Genomic DNA, 16,597 nt, shown 5'->3' with positions numbered 1-16,597 from the left:
CCGTCGCGTTGTTTCCTTAGATAAAGAACTTTACTCCACTTTATCTCTCTTCACCCAGGTGTATAAATGGGTACCGGCGACATAGCGTTGGGGGGTAACCCTGCGATGGACTAGCATCTCGTCCAGGGGGGAGTAGCAATGCTCCTAGGCGTGCTTCATTCTACGGAAACCGGGATAAGGTCCGGCCTTTTGAGCCTTTTGGCCTTTGAATGGCCCTATAAATAGATTTTAAAGTTACGGCCCAAATAATCATGCCAAAACTCGCTTCGGAATTGTAAACTTGTAAATCTGTTCAAAGCTGTCAGACTCCCTAAAAGAAAAACGAGGATTCGGAGGGTGACCAGCAACCAAGATAAGGGTAATAAATATTAATGAAATTTCTTATGAGAGAATAATGCATGACATTGTCAGTCGTATATTGAAATGTACTTAGGTACTGTTATAAGACACTTATCCACCCCCACAGAAATGTTGTTACCTTCTAGTGAGAACCATTTTTCCAGTCCGGGCAGCGTCGGCATCTCAAGTCTTTTTTGACAGTGCCTCGGCATCCCCCCCTCTACTTTCAGAAGGCACAGACAGTCCTCGTGAGTACAGCACTTCTGCTCGTGGATAGAACAAACCTGCTCATGTCGCAGACAGCCAGGACAGGCGACGCACCAGTCACACTTTAGGTTCCTCAACCACGACAGCTCGCGTATTAGGGTCTGCAATGTCCCTTCCAAAAACTTTCGAACAAGAAGAGCCACCTCGTTTGTTTCAGCGAACGATGCTAGGTTTCCTTCACGATGACTTCCCTTTGGTTGCGTCAAGATGATCTGGATGAATCTTTTCCTGCATAAAAGAATGAACTGGTGAAAGGACTTCTTCCCTATGAAAAACCGGGCGGCCCCATCGAAAAAATCTGGCGTTTCCTTGAAACCACTCTCAGAACACCATCTAGCACACCGTGACACGAGCTGGCAAAAAAGACCGTGAGGGACAAAACCCCATTTAAAATGAAGGTACAGTGAACATGGATCTGCAGGTGATAGTTCCATTTCACAAAGGAATTCAGGTGGTGTCTTCAGTTGACAGGGTACAAAGTACATTTCGTTTGTCGGCGACGTTATCAACTTGACGATCAATCCAAACTGCTCCATCATGTTCAGGATATCCTCCTTGATCAGGCCTTGCTGCTGACAACACTTGGAGAACACGTGATCAACTAGCTCCATGTGTAGGGCACCTGTCGTCTCCATTTCTTTCCATAACTGGGAATGTCTCGGTTCCTAACAAAACCGAAAAAGGCAATTCTTCAGGGAATCAAGGATCAACAAAACGTCACACTTGTTAACGACCTAAGCGTTTTTATCTTTTTCTTGGGTGCTACTACAAAGGCAGAAATAGAGGATTTAGATGTAGTGCATGGGGCGAAACTGACCCAGCATTAAAACAAGTATGGATTAGGTAAATGTTTTGGTCTTGAAGTAAGTTCCCAAAGGGGGGGGGGGGGGAATGGGCTCGAACTTCGAGCACTTCGAATACTTGAAGTACAAGTCCCGTAATAGTTGGAGAGACAATGTAAGGCTTAGGATCATACATTTATTAATACATCTGGTACGTTAGTACCTAATATATTGAGTTTCAGCGGAAACGCCGAGTTGGTCTTAGTGGGTGTGATATTATCAAAACATGATAATCATCATTAAGGTAAATGAATCCGCCGCAGTTTTTCTGCGGCAATGGCAATGCAGAGAATTTATAGCGTGGTGGGATGGTGTTCTCCGTGGGGGGCACTTATACACTTGACTTACCATTTCGTTAAAAGAACGAATGGTTATGAGTTGTCTGAAGACCTCAATGAGCCATTGGGCCCGAAGCACGACTGTGTTGCGGTGCCTGACAATCATGCCAAGGTCATGATAAAAATCCAACATGGTGGCAACTTCATCCTCGTCTTCAATGAAGCAAACTTTCTGGATAATGCCTTAAAGTTGTTCGAGGTTTAAATAAAACACTTTCTTAGCAATTAAAGCTTTGACAACCTGCTCGAAGTTAAACCATCTGAAAGCCAAATAAAATAACAAGATCTTGAAGCGAAAGTTAAAGCATAACTGAACAATGACTGATCTCTACCATTAAAGTAAAAAAATCCAAGCAAATGAAAGACTTCAACCAGTTGACATAGGAGTCTGATCCTTTTTCGGTGAAAATTGGATAATGCGGCACCGTGCAATCGCTGGTCATTAAAAGTAACGAGATTTGTCTTTAACTACAAGCTTTTTTAAAAGTATCTAATGTTCGCTGCATGTGCAACCCAATGGATTTTAAACGAGGGATTACTAGTGAAATCATGGCACTATATGTATTCTAACTAAGAAATTGTATGCAATAGTTTCGACCAGGAGGAGCCGCGTATGGTCTTCAATATATGTGTACAATCTAAGTCAAATTTGCAGTATTGACCATTTCGGAGTTGCGTAGGGAACTGGGGCGAGTTTCAAATTTAAAATAATCGATAAACTGACACCACCATATCAAAGGTCATGTTGAGATTGGTTATTTGACCAAGTTTGGTACTCTAAGGTTGAACAAGGATTAAGTTATGACTCTTGAAACATCGTTAAAGATCCATACAAACGTCTGTAATTTTGTGACAGCGTGCACTGAAAGCATATAAAGATAAACTCTTTTTTTTTTTTTCACGATTTCTGTGATATTCCTGAAAATGGGCAAACATAGTGATTTTCGAATTAGTTCCTTCCAAGTAGTAGATTCATGACGAATTTTACAGTTTAACAGAAAAACTGAAAAATATTTTTAAGAGTTTATATGGTTTTTTGGGACATTTGGCTGCATCTGTACACGGTAAATTAATAGGTAATGAACAATTTTTACGTTCATGATGTTGTATACCTGAAGCTAAGCAGCACTACCCATCATAAATCAAGTTAGTGTTGAAAGGCCAAGGCTCAATACTCCAAGCTTACTTGTAATAGTTGACACCACAGCTGCTCCCGCTCTGCATATTGTCAGTCAACAGTATCTTGTTCGTTATTGCTCTTTCAAATATACCGATTTATAAAGGAGATTTCAAACATATTCCATGCAACAGGTGAGATAAAAACAGGAAACGCAAGGTTCCATGCACTGATTCAGTTCGATTTACACAGCTTTGATCAAAGCATTCTCAGTTTCAAGAATAATTTATTCTGAACCATAAGAAAATATTTAATTAGAATTTAAAATTTTTCGCTATTTCTCTTTCACTTTTTACATACAGTTCATTTTATTTGCCGGAAAGTAAGCCTTAGAAATTCGAAGGTTTGATCAATTCAAGCTCGCGCGTTTTAGTCTTCATTTAAACTTTATAGAAGGACATCTGTGAGCGGGGACTGAAATAAGTCAGCACACAGAATTTAATTGGCAGCGAATTTCTGTAACTGCCCATCGTTCTGCTCGTAATAAGCTAACAGTTGATTTGTTCGTCTTGTTTGTTGGTGGACTTAGTCTTATTCCCCGAAGTGAGAGAAAGAGTGTCTGGCAAATTGTTTCCAATGAAAGAGTTGTGAGCTCCTGTCTGGCAAACTCTTCAAGTGTTTATATATACACAATTATACGCACCTTATAACTTCATCTGCTCTTAACGAGCGTCTTTTGTTCCATAAAGAACATTGCGGCAGGAAAAGTACTGGCTAATCATTCTACCTCATCACTGAAGCAGACAAGCGTAAGAAGTCATAACGTCGAGGTGCCTACATCATGAGACAAACATTAAAGTAGGGTGAAAGTGCGTTTCTTAACTAAATAACTTACCGAATTGGTACCTCTTCTCCCATGTATGGTTCTCGCTTCAAAAAGTCAATCATTCCTCTCTGAAGTGCGGCAACTCCCTTATCAGCTGAACCTAGGGTATTATCGACTGAGAAGAAAGGACGAATCACGTGACGTTCGTAATCCTTTCCAAAAAGTTCCTGCTGAATCTGCAATTCAACCTCCTTGATGTCTTGATGTGGTTTATCTGCATGTGTTCCTACGATAAACACTGGAGGGCGACAGTAAGGCAGGTTCTCCACTTTGGTTTTCTTGTCATTCACTTCTGGTTTTAGCGAGCACATAGTGTCTAAAGAGACCAGCCACGACAACAAGTTTTCTAAATTTGTTTCCTTATTTGGATTACTGAGAAGAATTTTCCGAGTTCCTTGTTTGACACAAGGCTGAGCGGTTTCCTTTGATCCTTTGCTGAGATCGTACACAAGCATATAAACTGCTCGAGTCGATAAAAAAACTGGGTAAGAGGCATAGTAAAGATGTTGACCAGCAAAGTCCCAAAGATCAAGGGTCATATGATGTTCCACTGTTGTTGTATCACTTTCGAGGTTCAAGCTTCCCAAAAGTCGAATAAGATGATCTGTAAATTCCTCTGGAGGCAAACTGGGGTCGATTTTTAAGTCAGTTGGGACGGCTGTATTTGTCTCTTTTTCGACGGCTTTACCAAATGTACCCTAAAACGATTTTACAAAATTAAAATGCTACTACTTCAAAAACATACAGCAAAAATTCTCTATGCGATCGTCCTCCGTAGGGGACCACCTATCCAAAACACCCGAAAATTTTTCCAGTTTAAAAAAAAACTACGGCATCAACCTCTGCTCATGCAGCCTCTCTCCTCCGCAGAGGCCTCTTTGTTTCGTAGGGAGGTTTTTTTAAATTGTTGTTATTTTTAATGTAATATCCAGCGGGAGTCTATGCGTAGGAAAGCCAAGCAGCCGTAATCGTAGAGGGCACCAGATCTAAAAACTTTTCCGCCAATTTAGGTTTTGGAAAGATATTTAAGAAAAAAAAAATGCACAGGTAAATCGCACCGAACATATTAAAAAGTAGGTTAAAATAACGTGGGTGATTTCGAGGCCACGAAGTGCTATGAAATCGAACCATGTTTGCGAGCGTGATTTGAAATTCTAACTTTTGTCTCACCTATCTGCCCATCTCTTTGGAACAAAAATTAAAGGCCTGCCACAAAGAGGGAAGCTGAAACTGACCTGATTCACTTGAGACTTGAACAAGGCTGGTTTCTCTTGAACCAATGGCTCCAAATTTGTTTCTTGATCCTGAAGTTTTCGAGGAGCGTCAATACCAGCCTACAAGATGAGCAGGTAAACTGACAAACACATTGGTTTTTTGCATTTTACTAACTAAAGGGAATTACCGTTAACGCCGCGGGGACACCTATCTATGAATAAACATTGGTCATGTATAGAGCAGATTTTACAAATTAAAGTTGTCCAACAAGATATAATCAATTAAATGAGCACATCTGTCATCCCTAAAATTAACGCCTTACAGATTTTAAAAAAGCGCTCTTTTGTATCGAAAATTCTTGAGGAAAAAAAACAATTATCAAATGTTTTATCTGAATTCAGATAAAACATTTGAGAATTTTCGATACAACATCGCTAATGTATTTTGGGTAGTTGTGGTTTAAAAAACGCCGACTAAATGTGTGAGAAACACCTAGGTCAGTGTTTTGTCTTGACGGCTTTGCACAGGTTACCCAGCCACTCGTTTGTCACATTCTGTTTTCCAAGCTGTAATGTTTTTGCTATGACGGTGTTTAAAAGGGAAACTATTAGTCAGTCTGTATGGACATGATTAAAAATATTAGGATTTTTTTTTTTTCGCAATATCAGAAATGCAGAAGGTATTTTTAGTTTTACAGGCTTATAATTTTTTTTACATCCTGCAGCATGGAATCAAGTTTAGTAGCTGTCCTGATGGTGAACAGTTTGATTTGATATTTTGTTAACGTTCAGTCAGCTACTAAATTTGCATCCATGCTGCAGGATACGTGCAACTAAATGTGTGCAACGGATGATAGCTTTGTATCAGTACAAACTGTTAATAACCTTTTCCAATTTTCTGTAATGATCATCGAGTTTTGTGAGGTAGTTATGTTCAAACCTTGGACACAATATGTGTGATCGAAATCAGGGATTCTTTTTTTTTCTCACGACTTGCGCAACCTCTTTTAGGATTATGGCTCCGTACTTTACAATGTGAGTGAATAAATATTCTGCTAAGGACTCTGTCTATTTGGTTTTTGCTAGATCATAACGCTCTGCGCTTTTCATTACACCTGGCCGAATCTGTTCTAAAGGAAACCCATAAAACCAACGCAGTGTGATTGATTTTTTTTTTTATCTTCTTGTTGAAGCGAGGCTCAGATTTAGTTTAGTGTATCTGTGTGTTTAATTTGTATTTTCTGCGGCGGCTCTTCATTTCTTGGTAAGATGAATAAGATTAATTGCTCTGTGGTCTAAAGGCATTTATATTCCCTCCTTGCATTTCTTTTCTGAGAACAACCCTGAACCTCGACCAATTTTTTTTCGTCCAGTGGCAAATGAAGACCTCTTTTTCTATAACAATCATGGTATCCTAAACATTTGAAAATAATTGCAGTGGTCAATGAAGGCGCGAAAGTACTGGACATATGTACGACATTAATGGGCTTGCCTGACTTAGCTTCTGATGGCGGAACCTATGTTTCGCTTCAGATGAGCGTTGTGTAACACTTCAATTCATTGCATGTTAACCTTCTGACTGAGTAAAAAATCTTTCCCTTAAAAACCAGCTTCCGCATTATACTGTTTCGTTTTCTTGAAACAAACCTTTGCCAGAACCAAAGTTCTTATGCGATGAATGTTCCGTTATAATTTTTTTGCGAAGGTAACAACACTTGTCCTTTAATGAAAAGGCATTTCCCTCTCATCAAATTCATAGGCATTGGAGCTTAACCAAAAACTCTGCATTGTTGTGCGTCGTAAAGAATTAGTAAAACTATCCTCCCCTCCTCTCCAATTCGCTTCTAACAAGAAGAAAATGAAAAGCTTCGAAAATTGAAACTTGTATATTTGGTGATGTTGGTACGTTAACAAAAATTAATATAAAGGTAGCCGTAAAAGCCAAAGAATTATCTTGCTGGATTTTTGAAAACGTACCGATTGAAAATTGCAGTCTTTTCACTGAGAAAAGGATCAAAAGCCGAAAGGAAAATGAGCCCGAAAATCCTCCTGGAAAAGAACAAGGAAACGAAAAGTAGAAAGAGCGAGGAGAAAGAAACGAGGAGAAGAAAAAGGACAATGGCTGCTCTCTTAGTTTTTATGTTGACTTCTTTGGAGATAGTTTTTTAAAGAAACTGAATCTGTTTAAGGGGAGAGCTCTCTGTAACGTTATTCAAAAATCCAGCTCTGATATATATTTTTCTTACCCTTGCGGCTAACAGAAATCTGATAAAAAAAGATATCTTTTAAAAGCTAATGATTAAGTAACGGCTTTCATTTTTCACATTTAAAGCCTCATGACTAAATTTGTTGTATTTTTACAGCCAACAGTTCACTCTATTACTCTGAAAGCCTCCTGTTGTTATGGGGCTCCTTGAGTGGAACATGGGCTTCCTGTGCAAAAGCCAGCCGTGTTAAATATTTATCCCTTTTGAAAAAAGAAACACCTCATTTTTATCAGCGAAAACTAAGCAGCAGTTATTCTTTCTTCTTTCACTTTTCCATAAAAGTAACAAACACATTTTGTGCATTTTTTGTTAACAGTATAAGTTCAACTAACGTGGTTGCCCTGTGTTAAAAGCTCAAAATGTTTAACGCTAAATTTTGACATGTTTGACATTTTTAGTATTTTGCTAGATAGGCCAGCCTTACTTAAATGGCGTTGAAAACAATTCTGTTGCAATTAGTTTGATGTTGAGCCTCGAAAATGCCTTGATTGACTGGACTACTGTCAATAAGATGCAATAAAAAGGAAATGAATTTTTAGCAACGCGAAAGGGCTGGAGCTTCAGCAGTAAACTCGATACCTCTGAGTTCGAGAGCAAAAAACTTAAGAGCCTTTTGAAATGCGATGAAATAAAATCTTTTATAAGGTAATTTAGTCTTTTAGCTTTAATTTGATATATAACTTGCCTTTGTAGCGAAAATATTCGCGCGACTAGAATTTTTTTCTGTGGGCACCTCGTTTTCCTTTACCGAGACCTTAAATAAATGCATAACAATGAGCCCTGCGACCTTAAACTAAACAATTTAGTAAGAGCCACTGGGGGCCCAAAATCTTACACTCCCCAGCTAGTAGAGGCCTGTACTGTCGTAATTTGTAATAATCATCGCACTTTGTAATACCTGTCGCGATTTGTAATAAATCCATCGCACTTTGTAATACCTGTCGCAATTTGTAATAAACCGTGTCGCACTTTGTAATAAAAAAGCTGTCGCAATTTGTAACAACTGTCCATCGCACTTTGTAATAAACTAAGCTGTCGCAATTTGTAATAATTCCATCGCACTTTGTAATTACTCTTTGAGAGTAATTAAACTTACTTCGTCAACATTAATATAACACCAAAATATGCATGGTACTTCATAAACAAAGATGGAGATGACGTCTGCTAGCACGTAACATCTCCGCTCATTCAAACATTTAACTTTATTCACAGTCCTTAACATTTTTTTAGATTAATGTTGATTAGTTATCTGACTTACGAAATGCTGTATTCTTGAACCTTGCTATTGTACTAGGTGGCTTGCATTCAATGGTTACCCGGCGGGTGTACTTCCTTATATGGCCAATACGGGGATGTGCCTCTGGACAGGGCATTGCCATAGTAGAGGATCTAGACAGAGCTAGACACACTAGACACAAACAGGCCATTATTAAAAAGCATTTAATTTCCGCTAATCGTAACATCCATCCTACATCATTCGAATAAGGACACCAGGAGAGTTCAAGCTTTCCTTGTTAGATGATATAACAGGTTGACACATCACGTGGTACACCGTTCTTGTCTAACGAGCGATCTTAAAGAAGTAATAGTGGCTTCCATATTTTGGCCAACTTAATCAAACGAGGCCTGGAAAGATTCAAAATGTTTACTGCAAATGAAAAAAAAACGTCACCAGTGGCAAACCTTTGAACCACAACAAAAACCTAAACACAAAATCCAATTAGTCGCTAGCCAATACCTTCGTATGTACCGGTTTTTATAACACTCACTTGGGGTCTTACACTGAGCCGGCTGGGCATTTGGTCCATTATTCTCACTTGATTTGGTCCCATACAGGAACAAAAGGAGTACTCATTCCATCTTAAAACAATTGTTTTCTGTAAGGAGTCCTCTAAAGCAAATACCATGGGGATGGTAAAAAATTATCCTTCCCTGCGTATATACAACTCGTAAGACCTTGCAATTCTTCCGAGCGTGTTCTGGATTACTGTTTTTCTACAAAATGGAAAGGATGGAATAAACCATCCATTACTACTTGAGTTACCCTATCTAAGGATCAAACCAAAGACACAAGGCCAACAACGTAAAAAATGATACCCTATTAAAGGCTCGAGATCCTCAAAAACCATACCCTATCAGGCGGTACTAACCTATCTAGCCCATCCATATATGGGATTATCCCCCCCGCCGAAGACTTCACGTGTCACGTGGCAAGCAAACATGGATTTGGACGACGAATGCCAGGTTATTCATGAATTTTCTGTTGTTAAATGTTGCCTTTCTTATTTAAATATTTTTGAATTTAAACGTGATTCAGATCTTTTTGGTGATATGTCACAGGAAGTTTCATGTCTTTCATAAAAGCGTTTCGAGTCAGTCACGTGATTAATCAAGGCAGAAAAATTTCTAGTGGAAGACATGCATGTTTGACCAAAGAAAATGTTACGGACATGTTACATGCTAGCAGACGTCATCATCTTTGTTTATGAAGTACCATGCATATTTTGGCATTATATTAATGTTGACGAAGTAAGTTGAATCACTCTCAAAAAATTATTACAAAGTGCGATGGAATTATTACAAATTGCGACAGCTTAGTTTATTACAAAGTGCGATGGACTGTTATTACAAATTGCGACAGCTTTTTTATTACAAAGTGCGACACGGTTTATTACAAATTGCGACAGGTATTACAAAGTGCGATGATTATTACAAATTTCGACAGTACAGAGGCCTCTCATGACAGGAGAAAAAATGAAAGAAATGAGAGAGACCTCTACCGGCCCCCGATGCTTTCTTTTATGTTGCCGCCGGCCAGATTTGTGGTCGAAACTGTTTTATTTTTAAAATCGATTTCCAATCTTCATCCGAGATCTCTTTTACGCATGACTGCCGGGGAGGGAGGAGCTCTGAGGAACCCTGGAACAAGACTGCCTCTGATTGGTTTCATTAAAAAAGACAATAAACGTGTAACTGATTGGTCCATTCAAGTTCGCACGAGAGCGGGTGAACGTGTGGCGTGAGCAGGTTTTTCCCTGGAAATGTTGACGTAAACACGCCCGGCCTATTCTCGATTTCAGCGATTCCAAAACAACATTTGCAAGACTATTTAGGCAGAATTACTAGATTCTCCAATTTTCAAATAAAACACATTTAGCTCCATATCAAAAATTGACCAAGAAAAAGAGTTAAATGTGAAAAATAAAATAAAAATACACCGACATCTTTGCCAGCTATAATTTGAGAAGCTATGACACATTACGGATTATTCTTCGACTTTCATGTTATCGTATTCACGCGAAGTAGCCGAGTATGAATGAAAACTTTAGCTTAAACAGACTTGCAAGCGTTTCCGTATTTCGGAAATCTTGCGGAAATCTGATGGTTCAAGTTTCCGTCACATTTCCGGAGGGCGGAAACACGTAAGAGCAAAATGAGGTCGCGTTTCGCGTTTCCGCAGCGTTTCCGCAGCGTTTCCGTTGGCTGAAATGTACAAGGCCGTATAAGTCGCGTTTCCGCAGACAATTTTCTACGGAAATTTGGTAGCTTTTAACTTCGGTTGATTTAATTATAAGTAGGCGATGTGCTGCCAAGGATTTCTCGGCAACAGCACTATTTTTAGTATGTAAAACGTTCTTAATGATGTTCTGTTGTGACTTCTTAGACGGTACTCAAGGCTGTCCATCTGACCAAAACAGGCCAGTGGCAAAAGACGGAATGTAAATAAATACAAAAGGTTTAAGTATCCTGCTAGTTTAGACGTTCTCGGAGTGTATATTTCTTAGCATTGTGAACAAATAAATGATTTAACTTAAGTAAGATGCGGAATTTTAATTTCTCTTTGTGTAGCCGATCATAGGTCTAAATGACAATCGCCGTTTACTTCGACAAGATTCGGCTCGCTCAAGCGTTTTACTTACGAACCATTTGCAAAAGCCGGGATGGAAAAGTAAGTCGTGGTCATGGTAGTGTCATTCACAGGGATACACTATTTTCATTTGGGAAATTTTAAGAATATTTCAAGCATATACCCAAGGCTGAGATTTGCCCAACAAAACAAAGAAACCTGCACTATCTTTAGCCCAATGTTAAAGCCAGTGACACTTCGATGAACGGTACATGAAAGGCACGTCTGTAGTATTTGTTCTATAATAAACTGTTCGTTTTCGACATGATAGATGATTTCCTCTGTCTTTCTTTTCTAAGAGATTCAAAGATGTGTTATTAAAATTATTAACGCTCCAAACATTGAAGCGTAATTTGAAACAATTTAGAAACAGCAAAATAAATTATAAATGAGTTTTTAACGCCCTTGCACGCATTTTGCCTCGCTCTGGAGGCGTGAGTCTTATGAGCATGCGTGCCTCGCTTTCACGTTGAATTTTGAACCGCGCGCCCTTTTGAACATTCTTCGCTGTCGGTTCGCCTTCCATTTTGGTGGTTTGTACATGCAGGGCCGTTTTTTTTGTGAAGATGAGCGAAGAGAGTGTGATAGATTGCGGAGATAGACTGCAGGGAGGAATAATAGTTCGAAAAACTATGTAAATGAAACGCCAAATCCCATGGAAGCGGTGACGAAGGAGTTCAGTGTTCACTCGTGGCGACTCGAATGCACACTGAGTGTTTCAACAACCATTGAGAAGAAAGAACACCTATTTTAAACCGTGGATCCTTGTTGTTTCGTAAGTACATTCTGAATCTTGTTTAAATATATAGAAGCATATTTATAATAGCATTATATAAAAACTTTTTTAAAGTCTATGTAATAGCTTTGGGTGTCGATCATAAAAATCGTTTCGCATGTGAGCTTACATAAGCTTACATGTTTCATGCGACAGCGAGTTGCTCCCTACAGATCTGACCTTTGTATGTTGCCTGTAGTTTCTTTGATAACATCTACCTGTAAAGCACGTGTTTGTCTGATTTCTTTTGCAATAAAGACATAGTTGATGCTTCACCGAAAAAGAATTTTTCTGTATACTAATACACATTTTAATGGCGAAGATGGCAGCCGTAAAATGCTGAATCTCGAATGAGGAAACGGAATCATGGAACGGAGTACGGAATAAAATATCAATGACAGAAAAATATTTTATAAAAATTCCTTGACACTGAAATGTACAAAACATTTCCACTCCAATTTCTGAGACTGTAGATGTTTATCACAAGGATAAACCTGTACGAAAATAATATTTAATGTTCAAGAATAACAGCTTTATTTGATGACAAAGCAACCTTCATTGACACAAGTAAGACGCCCATCTTTGAGTGGGAAGTCGCAATTCTATTTATCCATCTTTGAGTGGACAAAGTAGTGCTTGTGTCAATGATATTTCAAATGTTGCCACAGTCAACAGGAGATAAACAAGAATATTATTCAGGAATATCATTTCCTTACACTTCAATTTGTCGTTAAGTTTTGAACACAAGGATAACAGCTTTATTCAATGACAAAGCAACCTTCATTGACTCAAGTAAGACGCCCATCTTTGAGTGGGAAGTTGCAATTCTATTTATCCATCTTTGAGTGGACAAAGTAGTGCTTGTGTCAATGATATTTCAAATGTTGCAACAGTCACCAGGAGATAAACAAGAATATTATTCAGGAATATAATTTCCTTACACTTCAATTTGTTGTTAAGCTTCGAACACAAGGATAACAGCTTTATTCAATGACAAAGCAACCTTCATTGACTCAAGTAAGACGCCCATCTTTGAGTGGGAAGTCGCAATTCTATTTATCCATCTTTGAGTGGACAAAGTGGTGCTTGTGTCAATGATATTTCAATAATGTTGCAACAGTCACCAGGAGATACATGTAAACAAAGAGATTATTCAGGAATATCATTTCCTTACACTTCAATTTGTTGCTTAGCTTCGAACACAAGGATAACTGCTTTATTCGATGACAAAGCAACCTTCATTGACACAAGTAAGACGCCCATCTTTGAGTGGGAAGTTGCAATTCTATTTATCCATCTTTGAGTGGACAAAGTAGTGCTTGTGTCAATGATGTTTCAATAATGTTGCAACAGTCACTAGGAGATAAACGAAGAGATTATTCAATAATATCATTTCCTTACACTTCAATTTGTCGCTTAGCTTCGAACACAAGGATAACCATTTTATTCGATGACAAAGCAACCTTCATTGACACAAGTAAGACGTCCATCTTTGAGTGGGAAGTCGCAATTCTATTTATCCATCTTTGAGTGGACAAAGTAGTGCTTGTGTCAATGATATTTCAATAATGTTGCAACAGTCACCAGGAGATACATGTAAACAAAGAGATTATTCAGGAATATCATTTCCTTACACTTCAATTTGTCGCTTAGCTTGGAACACAAGGATAAGAGCTTTATTCGATGACAAAGCAACCTTCATTGACACAAGTAAGACGCCCATCTTTGAGTGGGAAGTTGCAATTCTATTTATCCATCTTTGAGTGGACAAAATGGTGCTTGTGTCAATGATACTTTTAATTCTCTGAATGCCACAAGAAGATCAACAAGACTATTATCCAGTGATATCATTTCCTCTCACTTCAATTTGTTATTGTACAGTACTTCAAACACTTGGATACGAGCTTTATTTGATGACAAAAGCAACCTCCATTTATGTTTTAAAAAAAATATTTTTCTTTGTCATGCACTACCAGAAAACTGCCTCATTAAGCTCAGTAAGTTTTTTCAGAACCAGGTTGTTACAAAATACATATTATTTGAAATACATATTTAGAAATATCTGACATATTTTTTGTTTTTGTTTTTGTTTTTGTTTTTTGTTTTTGTTTGTTTGTTTGTTTTTTTTGAGGTATGTTGATGAGGAGAACAGAAACGTTGAGGCTATTTTGGTAAATGAAGTCGGGAAATTTTGGAAAAAAGAAATGGCCCAAAGCAGAGATAAAAGGTCAGTCTTGCATTTTTCCAAGTTCCTTGAATCTGGCAGTTTCTAGGTGTTGCGGACAGGTGCAATCATCTAATGAAACAATACAAAGGATTGAGAAGACACTAAAATTCCCATACCAAAAAACAAGAGCAAACCAATAATACTTTTAGCAACACCAAGAAACACTCTTAATTCCTTGTCTACACACCTGCACATTTAACATGCTTTCCTTTTGCCAGGGGCAATTTTCAGTACTTTAAAAGCACCCGCGATGACGTGGTGAGGCAGAAAAATGGCAAACTCAAAGAACACAGATTTCTGGTTAGGCGCCGATTGAGAGCGAAAAGGGTAGGTAAAATACATGACAAGATGTACATTATTTTGTTAATGCTTGCAGTGCAAATATTCCTTACATGCAGTGTACTACTAACAAGACTGTGCTTTGTCATCTCCTGGTGGCCCCTGGCACATTAGTTTTTTCAAGCACATTCATCCTGGGTTACCCTGGGTTCTCATGTTAAGGGCACTAGGCTCTTTCATTTTTTTAGAACACAACACATGTTTTGCATGTTTGTCTAGTGCATACATATGATTGTTATAGAATGCACGAGTGCCATACCCTACCCCCTTTGACATTTTTAATATTTTTTATTTTTTTATTGCCATTTATATGCATGGTTTGATTGTGGTGTAAATTTCTCAGACATGGTTGCCACAGGTCAGGGAAAATAAAATTTTTTCAAGGTCAAGGAAAAGTCAGGCATTTTGACTTCAAGTCAGGGATAATGTAAGGCTTTGTAGGAAGTCAGGGAAAAGTGAACATTTTAAGGTACTTTGGTATATTTTTTCGGACATGAATCATGCTGTATTGGTAGAATATTGTTCCTTTTAATTGAACAACCAGCTGATGTTGGTTTTTCAAAAAAATCAATACTGTTTACACATTATATTAAGGGATTATCAAGTCATGTACATTACATGTGACTAAATAGGTGAGGGGTGGCTGTGAATGGTGCATTGAGTCCCTTGTCAGGAGTAATTTGTGAAATTGTTGACTCAGTTGGTCAGGGAAATTTTACATTTGTCAGGAAAAAGTCAGGGAATTTCAAAAACCTCCGGCTGTGGCAGCTATGTCAGAGTAGACAGCAAGAACAAAATCTAAAGATTCAAAATATTTAGGTAGGCTTTTTTTGCAAGACTAAACTATTGTTGAAGAAAAAAGTAACTGTTAATGTTTTTCACAGTAGTCATGCCACTGTGACTAAATGAGCTTTTTTGGTGTTCAGAAATTGACGTATCGCACGGAAGTGTTGGAGAAGGCGCATCTTTCTGCTGACGACAAAACCAAAATAAAGGCTTTGCTAGACCTGCCCAATGCTGTGGAATTCATGTCTTCAGAGGAAAGTGATAACAATGAAGATGGGAGCAGGGGTCCACCACCAAGGCACATTAAGCCACTACGCTGGGAAAGATCTAGGTTGAAAAAGATCAAGGCTGTTCTTGATGCCTCTTATGAGGCACGTATGACAAAAAGGCAAAAATAACCAGAGAGGCTGATAAAAACCTTTAGACAGACTAATACCAAAAAACTGCCCCTCATGGGCGGGACGTCAGTAATAAAGACTTAAAACAAATTGCTACAGTGACTGCTACTTTGGCAACTGGAAGTAAAGCGATGCAGGGCACATGCTTGAAAATAACCTTTCACCACAGAACCAAATGTGATGGCATAGTCGTTTCTACATGAGAATAAAAATGTGCCTTTCCTCCATTTTGCGGTGGTTTAAAACCTGTCATACTGTTTTTCACTTAATCAACGAAGTATTTGACACTTCTAGTTCCCCAACAATTTAGTCTTCCCTGTGTTTTACTAACAGCAAAAGCAAACGAACGAGAAACCCTGTAGTCACTTTTTGGGTGCCACTTGCATAAGGTTGAAATTTGATCGACCACAGTGACATACTCTCTTCAGGACTCGCATCCACGACCATAGTAGAGGTCGCTGTAGCAATTTGCTTAAAGTCCCAAATGTATTAATAATATTAGCCTTCTTTAGTCAGGATAACCCTGACTTGATCAACTGTAAATGAATTACACGATCTGATTGGAAAGGTGATAAGAGTTTTATTCTTAATAACAACCTTTACTCGACTGTTTTCATTAAAATTGCAGGAATGTTAAGACAGTCATTGGGTTATCCTAAAGTAATAAAACAGGGAGTGTAAGGTTAATGCAGTGCAAAAATGAATCCAGGCTAATTCTCATAGAGTACCTTGTATGCCATAGCCAGGTCCAAGTTGTTGCCGTCCAGTTACAGCAGAGTGACAACAATAAGTGAGATACATGTGTAGAGATGTTGGCTTGTACGTTGTGTACTGAAGCCTATGGCGATTTTTGTTTGCATCACTATTGTCTTTGTAGCATTAGTCTGATACTCCC

At 38.4% G+C, this 16,597-nt stretch overlaps 1 protein-coding gene and 1 pseudogene across 1 annotated transcript; one reads left to right on the top strand and one right to left on the bottom strand.

Moving 5' to 3' along the window:
- Window positions 1-407: 407 nt before the first annotated feature.
- Window positions 408-9,078, bottom strand: LOC140945454 (uncharacterized; annotated as a pseudogene).
- A 4,980-nt stretch (window positions 9,079-14,058) lies between these two features.
- LOC140946147 (uncharacterized) lies at window positions 14,059-15,728 on the top strand. The gene is made up of 3 exons (XM_073395230.1): window positions 14,059-14,179; window positions 14,398-14,506; window positions 15,445-15,728. Exons 1-3 carry the CDS (start codon window positions 14,157-14,159, stop codon window positions 15,700-15,702), a joined length of 390 nt encoding a protein of 129 aa, XP_073251331.1. The 5' UTR covers window positions 14,059-14,156; the 3' UTR covers window positions 15,703-15,728.
- Window positions 15,729-16,597: the final 869 nt, after the last annotated feature.

Source organism: Porites lutea, chromosome 8 (assembly GCF_958299795.1).
Source record: "Porites lutea chromosome 8, jaPorLute2.1, whole genome shotgun sequence".
NCBI lineage: Eukaryota > Metazoa > Cnidaria > Anthozoa > Scleractinia > Poritidae > Porites > Porites lutea.
The sequence above is the reverse complement of the archived record's forward strand: the minus strand, read 5'-3'. Positions and strand labels throughout refer to the sequence as shown.